The following is a 10,513-nucleotide window of genomic DNA, read 5'->3' as shown; positions in this document are numbered from 1 at the left end:
TGGTTTACATTGTATCAATTCCAAGAGCAAATGAAACATTCCTCTTTAAAAATTTTCCTTGGAACATCAGTGTGTCAATTCCGCAAGCCATTGAATCAAAATCGTGTCATACGGGCTTAGCGGAAATACAGGATTGCTTTCACATGTATTGTTGTAATGGCGAAGGGAAAGGGTGGGGTGCGCTGGGGTGGTGGAAAATGGGCGCTATCAAACTTCTTTCAAAACTACCAAACTGAATCAGTAGAACAAAGATATTTCGATTTTAATACAAATTGTTAATTTTATTGTAAATTGTTGTAATATTATCATTAGTACACTCTCTTTCTTTTATTAACCTTGGTACTGCATTTTTGCATACAGTTTTGCTGCCAACCAAACTTTCAACTATATGAAGAAAAAAAAATCATTCTGGTAGCAAATGCAGTCATTGATGACAATTTGCATATTATATAGTTTTTACTTCAGATGAATGGTCAAATGAATCATTCAGAAAGAAAAGTAAAATGAAATGTTACACACTTAACAAGTGGTAGTTTCTTATCAAAATTGAAAGCATGATTTTAGTCAGAAGAAATTATTTGCTTTCGACTGCTAGAATGCTCATTCATTTACACCTTGAAGGTTCCAGTAACTTCAAGTTGATTACCATTAGGCCAGCATTGCAGGAGTGCTAAACTATAGGGAAAAGGAGCCAATTTAATGAGCTCATTAGTATTTGTCGATCGCTGGTAAGAGGAGCAAATATATATTTTTTCAAACTCAAATTCTTTTATACCACATTAGATTATGCTTAATGCTGCCAAAAATATTAGAAACCGTCCGCTTCCCTACCCCACATATCCCCCTACTCTCTACCCCACATCTCCCCTACTCCACACCCACCCTTGTAAGTTATATTAAGTTTATATAATATTTTACAAACTTCAGGTTCAACAAAGGATAAGAGGAATTCTATTCACTAATGAATAGATAACTGGCCGATCCGAAGGCTAATGTGGGCCTGGTCATGCCTTTAATACAGTTTGCTTTATAAGATTTTTATGTGAGTTTCTATATAAAAATCAACCTTACAAATTTGAGAAATTACAAAACAACCTGCTGCTCGCTAAAAAGATAGACGTTACATAATTTAAAATTGTAGTTAATTAATGACTCAATTAATATTAATTATGCAAATTTTTATCCTGATCTCTTGGGCTAGCATCCTGGAAGATCAATGCTGTGTATATGACTATATGAATATATATATTTTCTTTCAAACATTCAGAAACGATTACATATGCAGCTGTCTATCATAATACTTGACATTTCTTTGTTATTCTGCATGTCAAACATCTCTGTAGAGGGGTGTAAAAGGCAAGGCATCTGTAGGTTGAATCCTGTGTAGAAAATACAACATAGTGACAGCAAGTTTAATAAGTTTGTCTATATATTGAAAGATTTAGACATAGTTTGAAGACCACCAACTACATCTGAGGAGCCATGAATGACCCTTATCTAGGGGGTCGTGGGGGGTAGGTGTAGCTTGGGAAGAATTGGAGGAAAATGGGACCACAATATGTACAACTATGTACAAATCTATAAAGGGATACATTTGGGCCTTTTAGTGTATAGCATAGGACAAATGTAACTAAAATGATGAACAGATAACCCTAGGATACCTAGGAATTTAATTGAGTTGAGTAAAATGTTTTTCAACTTGCATCATGTTCTGTGCAATTTGAATAGGCTCATTCCTGAAAAACAAAGATTACTACAAGATGGTAAGGCTACATGCAATGTGGAGATAAAGGGGTATAAAGTTAGATTTGTATCTTTAAAACAAAGATTGTTGTTTTAAGTAGAGAATCTTTCACACGTATTACAGCTGAAGATGAAAGCTGTTGGTTGGTTTCATAGATTTGAAAGGATATGCTTTCTGTTTGAAATTCAGAATAAAATAAAACACAAATTCATAACTGACCGGTTTTGCATTCACAGGCATTTCGTCAATTTACACTGTTCCTAACCATTCCTTATTAACTGCTTAATCACAATATCTCTGAGAGTTAACATTGTACATCCAACTCACCAGCAGCGTTTATCCCATTCTGACTGATGTGCATCCATCACATGGAAGGTGTAGATGTGACGTGACTTATCTGATCTGTTGGCCTCGCTCTTGTGAACCACTTGGCTATCGATCAGTACCAATGAACCTTGAAAGAAAACAATATTAAAAGATAAGGACTAAAATGTTTATTAACACAACAATAAGGATACGTTCAGATCTGATGCAGAAAGAAACAAAGTCGAATTAATATGAATTTGAATTGCAATGAGGCCTCTAATGACTATTCCTGCCCAACCTAATGATTCGCAAGTGGATGCCCTAATTTACTATGCTGTTAACATCGGTTTTATTTTTGCAGTGGTCTTAAAACGGGATAAGGAAAGGTCATAATGTCACTTACTAGTTGAACCCTCTATTGAATAATGCTGTTCCTGTCAGTGAAAAGTATTTTGCCTTACTATCCTCACATCATACAGCATCACATCATACCATATCATGTTATATCATCACATAATACCTTACTATTATCACATCATATATCACATCACATCATGTCATACCATACCATATCATACCATACCATATCATACCATACCATATCATACCATACCATATACCACATCATGTCATATCATACCATATTATATCATCATATCATATCATATCATCACATCATATCATATCATCACATCATACCTTACTATCATCACATCATATATCACATCATATCATACCATACCATATCATACCATACCATACCATATACCACGTCATGTCATATCATACCATATTATATCATCATATCATATCATATCATCACATCATACCTTACTATCATCACATCATATATCACATCATATCATACCATACCATATACCACATCTTGTCATATCATACCATATTATATCATCATATCATATCATATCATCACATCCCTTATCATCACATCAGTGATGGTTCATATTAACCCCAAAAGCAATAGTGCATATTCTTGATAGGGTGTCCAAACAAATATATTGTAACAACTGTATAACTGTGACCCTTATAGGCTGCCATACATTCTTGTATCATGGACTAGATATGAAATCTGAAAGATTAGTATAATATATGGTCATAAAAAGCATTTGATACATTATGTTTATCATCAGGAATATCCATAACCCTAACATGTAATACAAAAGACTGTACCTGCTTTGACCTCCATTGGAATGTATTCGTCATCTTTTATGTGGGAATGGATGAAGGGTGCAGTGAAGTACGTCTCGACCCCACCTTCTTTACGTCTCATCCAGGAATTGACTGGATCTAAAAGAGATGAAAAAAGAGAAAAATAACAGGATTGCCAAAGTCAACCACACTCCTACATGCCCACCACCTCCCCAAACACACACAAAAAGTCACCACCCTTCCCCTGATTCAATCCATGTCTCCACAATATTTGACAACAGGAAAGGTCTTCCTCTTGAATTTCAAATTTCCTGATTTAGAGTTATATACAGAGTATCACATTCCCAGTTTGACTTTATAATATAGCATGTGCTCTGCAGTCTTCATTTAAGACCTTATGCACACACCACAAAAAAACCCACATTGCCTCTTCCTCCATGGTCTGCATATGTACCACACATTTATGAAGAAGTAAACAAGTCAAGTGTTGCTTTCTTACAGGCCAATACAGAATTTAACAACGGTCACAATTTTGCCTAGATTTACCTCAGTTTCCTCATATATTTGACACATTTCTGACATCTGAATACGAAATATTCTGTGTTTGATATTGTCAAAGTTGGGCACGGTGCAAAGTGTGATATTTGAAGCCAAATTAAAAGCTTTTAAAGATACAGCAAAGAACCACCACTTACTTGTTTTATGAGAACCGGGCGCAAATTGAAGACAACCATTCTCCTTTGTGCAGTCTTCTAAAGCAATCCAAAATCCAAACAGCTTCAAAGGATTATTACAGACAAAAGTAGCATCTTGATGAGGTGGCACTGCATATTTAACATAAAAGTATGAATATTTATGATATGAATAATTCAAACACTCAGTCGGGGCCATTTCTTTCCATTTCCATTCATGTTTGTTTCAGTGCACTTGTTTTGACACTATGAGCAGTATGCGCATATCATGTTTCTATCAGGGAAAGCTTATAAACTGTTCATACTTTCAGTATCAATGCTTACGCTGCTAACAAAACATTGCTAAAAAAAAGTTTTCTTCCTGGGTGGTAGATTTGGAAGGAGGTGTAAGTGGGCAGTGCCTGGGGAGCAAGGGCGCAGTGCTCAAATGTTCCAAAGTGTAGTTAGGTAGATGGAAAAGTGCAGATGTGGAGTGAGAGACAGGTAATTATCATCGCTTGTAAATCTCCAAACCAGTAAGTTTTTGGGAAACTGTTCATACTGCAGTACCAGTGCTTAGAAACATGATATCTGAGGACAGTATAGAGTGTTATTAACATTGGCAATTTGGATGAATTTCAATACACAAAAACTCAAAAAGGAAAATAAAGTATTTGATTCCTACCATCAACAATGTGGCTGTTTCAGCAAATATTGTTTTTCTTTTTTATAACTTTTTTAAGATTAAACTATTAACAGCATTTTTCCACGTCATGCATTACAAAAGCCTTATTTGTCCGAAATTGGGTAAGGAAACTCAAGTTTTGATATCTTTCCAGTCCTACACAATTCCTATATAATCTAAGAACTAGTAAATTACTGCAGCCATCTTTCCTGGATTCATAGTCTTACAAATATTTTTTTCATTTTCAGATCACATGTTACACCAAATACTGACTTATTTTTTTCCATTTCAAGAAATTTTTTAAATGCACAGCAAGAAACAATCAACTTTACTGGTAACTAGTGAATGCCTTCCTCAATTCAGTTCACCACCCTTCTCTGGTTTGTTTCCAAGATGAACCAAGTCAAGACTCATACATTTTAACATCTTTTCTGTTACCTTTAAAAGTGTTCTTTATTTCACCAAGCCACGTAGCAAAAAAAATCGCCCTACCATCCAGTATAAATGGATGAATTACTCTCCACTTACCTGCACCACCAATCCTGGGTTGTTTGAAGATGTACATACTCTGGACGACTTTAGGCTCTTTATATCCAAGGTTTTCAGCGATATTCTGTTTAACAAACAAACAAAAGCCAACCCTGTGAAGATAGTCTTTTAACATAAAGAGAATAAAATTATTAATGACATGCTCTTGGTTTTTCCAATTTATAGTAGCAAGTTGCATATTGTTACGTACTTGTCCCTAGGCCTAGAGAGCTATATAACCATTTTTACAGTCTAATAAATTACTGCACTGTTCTGATCAAATAACAGCATGTTTTCTTTTCGCTCGGAAAGTTGCAATAAACTGGGATTACTGTGGCTTGAACAACTTGCCGACTATGATAATTTCAATATTTTGGAAAATGAGCAAAGAATTAGATTGCTAGAGTTGGGTTTGAACCAGTGACATTCCAGCCGAATTATTCTTTACCATTCACATTTCATGATTAGGGATATACCTAGTCAACCTCATAACTATTTATTTGCAAGTTTTATTCATTATTTGAGTGTTCCCAGAGCACTGTGTTTTTCTATTGACTCTGGTTTCGATGGTTTGCAAGGTTCTCCGTAGTCTCACTTAATATAATAAATTTTAAACTTTGAATATTATAAGTGTTGTATGAATCATCACATAAACATTAATACAATACCTGTACTTTCTTTGAGAATGTAACCTGTTTAAACTCTGGTACCAGCCAGTGTAAAGCATGGCCAATCTTGTTCAGACTCTCCTTTTTATCAACAAGTATTTCACCTGTAGGAAAAAAATACACAGGTGTCCATCAAGTCAAGGTCGAGAATGCAGTTGCCTTAACTCAAATGTTGAAAGAAATCTATAAAGGATACCCGAAAACTGACTTGTAATTTGAAAACAACAGATTTAGTAAAAGTACAGAGAATTTCCTGTTAGTATGAATATCAGTATGAGGCTCCACAGTAGGCGCAATAACTACTTGTATTTATACTACGTTTCCAAAATGACCAGAGAATCAATCTAGTTCCAGTCCCATGAGACAGCTCTAGAGATAAAACTGTTAAGGAGCTGTTTATCTATTTGCAAAAGAGCCTGGTAAATGTCATACAATTTATAAGCCCTAACATGAGACAAATACTTTGTTGTATCAGTACAACCAAAACTATGAGACAGATTCCCTGAGGTTCAATCAGTCCATACTGAACCATGCAGTCAAACCTCTCTCTTACCTCCAACCATATCTTCAAAACCATCTCCACTGTTCAGGCAAACATTAAAGGAAATTCCATTAAAGTAAGACCATATTGTTTGGCAAAAACCGTGCCTACATTTGCCTATCTTTCACATATTTCTTTGTTCTTAGATATTTTTGAGTCAACAAAGTGAAAGCTTCCAGGATGGATGAAACTTACTAAGGCAATAGTGTGCAACCATTGAACACACCACACAACAGGATTTAAGCACAAAACAAAAACAAACCTTTGTCATTCAAGGCCGCCTCTTCAAAGAAAAATCGCACCTTGTCTCCACTGTTAATGAAGTAATCCGAACGGGTGTCACACTACAATAAGGTGGGAGAGAGAAATAAACACCGCACGAATGGACAATAATACATGTTTGATTGCATATCTATCTCTGTTTCTTATAGCAAAGTTCCTATAACAAAATGTAATCAAACGTTATACATGTAGTGATCTTTCAATTATTTCATCGGAATCCAACATGATTTTTCTTCACAAATTACATAAACTTTCCATTGGTGTTGCCTGAGGGATGAACAGAAAATACACTCTCTGTCACAATGACCCCCCCCCCCCTCCAACCCCCGCCTCTAGGAAAGCACTTTTGAAAACTTCTAGCAAATTCTTTAACTTGCTAAAGTTTCAAACCAATACAAAACTGATGACCGTTAAGCAAGTATAATTCTGGATAGTCAGCACAAGTTCTGATGAGAGGACATTTCTATTGCGACTACATTTGTAGATAAGTTTATTGAATCACAGATTTACTTTATATTGAAACCGAGAATCTCAGCTTTCTACAAATATTATTAATACGAAGGTGACTAGTCACCATTTTGCAGCTTCATGGGAATATTTGGGAATATGGATTTATGGGACTCTTCCTCCTCCTCCTCCTCTCACATCCCATTCCTCATCACCCTCTTCTCATCTGTAAACATCTTGCTCCACCTACCTGGTCTTCATCAGTTCTGAAAGCTACTTTTGAATGATCTTCTGGATTCATTTCAGCTACAATGCGTTGACAGCTTCCCCTAAGCGAGTCAATTTCTTCCTTTGTCAGGAAATCTTCCACGACCAAATATCCATCTCTCTCAAACTAGAAGGGAAACAAGGGAGACTGAGTTATATAAGACGAGAGCAAAGGAAGTAAATCAGCACACACTTGACACTTGTTTTGCCTTAAAAGACAAATATACAATATTACTGTCATTTATTCAATTTTAAAAAACAGAAGCATGCCTGAGGCTAGGGTTAAACATACAAGTCTTTGCTTGAAGAGTTGGACACTTTGTCCTAGGGTAAGGGTTTGGTCCTCAAGGAGGGGTGTGTCCTTGTGGAGTGATGTGAAGAAAGTTGGCTACATACTGAATGGTGGCATATCATACAGCTTTACATACCAATTAAGTACTGTCTAAATTTTCATTATTACCTACATTTTTTAGTGTTTTTTTACAGTGGTCAATTAGTACGGTTTAACCAAAAATTTCAGGTTAACCCACACTACTTCTGTAGTCTCTTGTTTTTTAACCATTTTTTAGTTTGCATAAAACATTGGTATTTTTTACCTTCACAAAGACATTCAGGACAATTCAGTTATCTGGCAGGACAATATATTTTTGTTGAAAAAGCAGGGCAATCCAGATTAATCAATGAGACAATCAGACAATTTCATTCACACAATGCACAACTCCCTTCTACTGACCACTAGAGCAGCTGCAGCTTGTGTTCCATTAGATACCATTTGGTGGTACAATATACAACAACATTTGAGAAATTATGACAGGAATGGTGACATTTTCTTTCTTGTGTCATTACCTGCTCACATTCTTTTTTGGATGTCATGGTGGTTGCTTGAATTCTTCAAACACAGTGAAAAGTTGCCTTTATGTTCGTGCTGAAATAAACATAAGTGTGGTTATGTAAATTGTTACATATGCAGTATGTATCATTTCAAAGAGCAACAAGCTAGCCAATAATATTCAGGGTTTCTGGATGTATGATTATTCTGCAAATAACACAAAAAGGTACCATTTGTCTTTGCACAGTTGCAATGTTACAGTGAGGTGGTCAGGTGGATCATGGTTCCACCAAGAAGAGTTAGTTTGCATATACAGTAGGCCAAACTTCAGTTTTAAGCTAGGCCTAGTCCTATAGTAGATGAAGCAAGCTTTGATGTGACAAAAGTATTTCTAAGGTTCACAGTACTTCTGAGTCAATTAACCTTTTAGTTTTTTATATCTATTTCCTAAAAAAATGTGATAAACATGTATAGGCTAAGGCTGCAATTGCCTTTCCCGAACAAAGGCTATTTGGGGCTAAAGGCGAACTAGCCTATGCTCACACCACAACGAGCCTACAGTAGGATAGGCCTAGACAGATACTGTAGTGTAAAGGGGTAGCCTGTGTAGGCCTACGCTTATCGATATACCGGAATTTATCAAATCCAGGGATCGGAGCTGCCACAGTGTTGTTTCTTGATACAATCGTTTGCAGTGGGCCGATAAGCTGGTATTTATCTTGTCAGGACCACAGCGATAATGTCAGCTCAGCAAGAAATCAGTCGTAAAAAATGATTTAACACAAACGGAAAAGTTCAACATATACAGATAACTCAATAAACATTCATGTTTATACGAATCAAGAATTGAAGGATCGGAATGTTCAACTTAAAGCCTTCATCGAGGTACGTCAGAGCCCCAGTGCAGCCGTAAAAATGACAGTTCTGTAAACGTATATCACTGAGAGGAAAACGCGACATCCAGTCGCTCACAAATTCGTACAAATTTTAGAGGGTGTACACGAAATTTATCACAACTCTCTCCACCGGGCTAATTCCTTCGTTTTATAGGGGCAATGGGGTCGTCAAGTGAGTCAACTTTGCCAATTTTATCCCCCATTGACGTTGCCCTGAGAGGTTGACAAAGTTCCCGCCCCCCCCCCTTAGACGGTTAAACGATTCTCATACCATGCTGCATTTGAATTGCAGATCTACCTTTAATTGTTCCTAAAGATTTACATTGTCTATTTCTGGACTCTATTATTGCTTGTTTATTGCAACATCAATTGTAAAACTTCAAAGCTTGCCGATTTGTTTTGGTTATACTTCTGTGGTTGAAAGTATTTTATAAAAAAAACTGTAGCCGGAGAAGACGGTTTGTTTACAATATGTTCAATACTCTTAAAAGAATTGTCGGTAGGTGTAAGTTTGTGTGATTCCAGTTTGACCATATTTTTAGTTAACTAAATGTTTCATTATTTTTATGTTTTTACATTGTATTTTACTTAATACTGTTAATGCAGATATCGGTTTATTAATGATAACTAATAAACAAACTGCTTGTCCACTAAATATGTAATACAATATGTAAAAGTAAGTTTTGCTATTGCTCTTCCACATCCAGTTCAATAACATTATCAGTCTTGAATTGGGAAAATCATCATAAAGTGCTACAAACTATAGCAACTGCAATGTGTTGGTATTAGCAAGGACCTGCAACTATCACTCTTTATCGATCAAGTGTAATCTGAAGTGCCATAGTCCATTCTAGAGTTCCTTGGACAATTGCATCAAGTAGTCAAACTTGTAGCGGTCTGCGAAGTTGTGTTTAAATATGCTAATTACTGTAAATCGGATTATATTACATTGAAAACTTAGTTCCTAGTGAAAGACTGGGTTAGTGTTGGCTAGAACTCAACCTCAAAGAGCTTGGTTTATTTGCAGCTTCGTCTTAAACCCTGGTAGCTTAAGTTTCCTTACATGTTTTCCGCATCACATATCTGCCTATGTATTTCTGTTAACTGTCCGTTTCATATCTTGTTATTGCAATACATTTAACAAATGTAGAGCTGAATTACAAGGTTTTTCCATGTGATAATGCAGGATTCTGCTTTTTATTCTCAATGAATCATTTTTATAAAGTTTGAGATCAGCTGTAACATGTCCGCTTCCCTTTAAGCAATAGTTTTTGCAGGGGTAAGAAAGGTGCATTTCCTTGACACACAGGCTAACAGGAAACATGATTATCTGAAAGTCTAAAAAAAAAGGTTCACGGGAGTTGCCGCCATGCATACTCGTTCCATGTACAATTTTAAGGTTGACCTTAATATACTTTAGCATGTATGCAACTGCTAATTGCTACCCAAACAACAGCAAATATGTATAACATGTCCAAC

The 10,513-nt window shown here is 35.9% G+C and overlaps 1 protein-coding gene across 1 annotated transcript; it reads right to left on the bottom strand.

Moving 5' to 3' along the window:
* Positions 1-1,315: 1,315 nt before the first annotated feature.
* On the bottom strand, positions 1,316-9,186 carry LOC139963916 (phytanoyl-CoA dioxygenase domain-containing protein 1-like). The gene is made up of 10 exons (XM_071965143.1): positions 8,769-9,186; positions 8,156-8,234; positions 7,293-7,436; positions 6,576-6,657; positions 5,773-5,876; positions 5,105-5,189; positions 3,916-4,044; positions 3,242-3,358; positions 2,072-2,198; positions 1,316-1,379 (listed from the first exon to the last, which is right to left on the bottom strand). Exons 2-10 carry the CDS (start codon positions 8,180-8,182, stop codon positions 1,328-1,330), a joined length of 867 nt encoding a protein of 288 aa, XP_071821244.1. The 5' UTR covers positions 8,183-8,234; positions 8,769-9,186; the 3' UTR covers positions 1,316-1,327.
* Between the last annotated feature and the right edge of the window lie 1,327 nt (positions 9,187-10,513).

The sequence above is a fragment of the Apostichopus japonicus genome, chromosome 22, assembly GCF_037975245.1.
Source record: "Apostichopus japonicus isolate 1M-3 chromosome 22, ASM3797524v1, whole genome shotgun sequence".
Lineage (NCBI taxonomy): Eukaryota > Metazoa > Echinodermata > Holothuroidea > Aspidochirotida > Stichopodidae > Apostichopus > Apostichopus japonicus.
The sequence above is the reverse complement of the archived record's forward strand: the minus strand, read 5'-3'. Positions and strand labels throughout refer to the sequence as shown.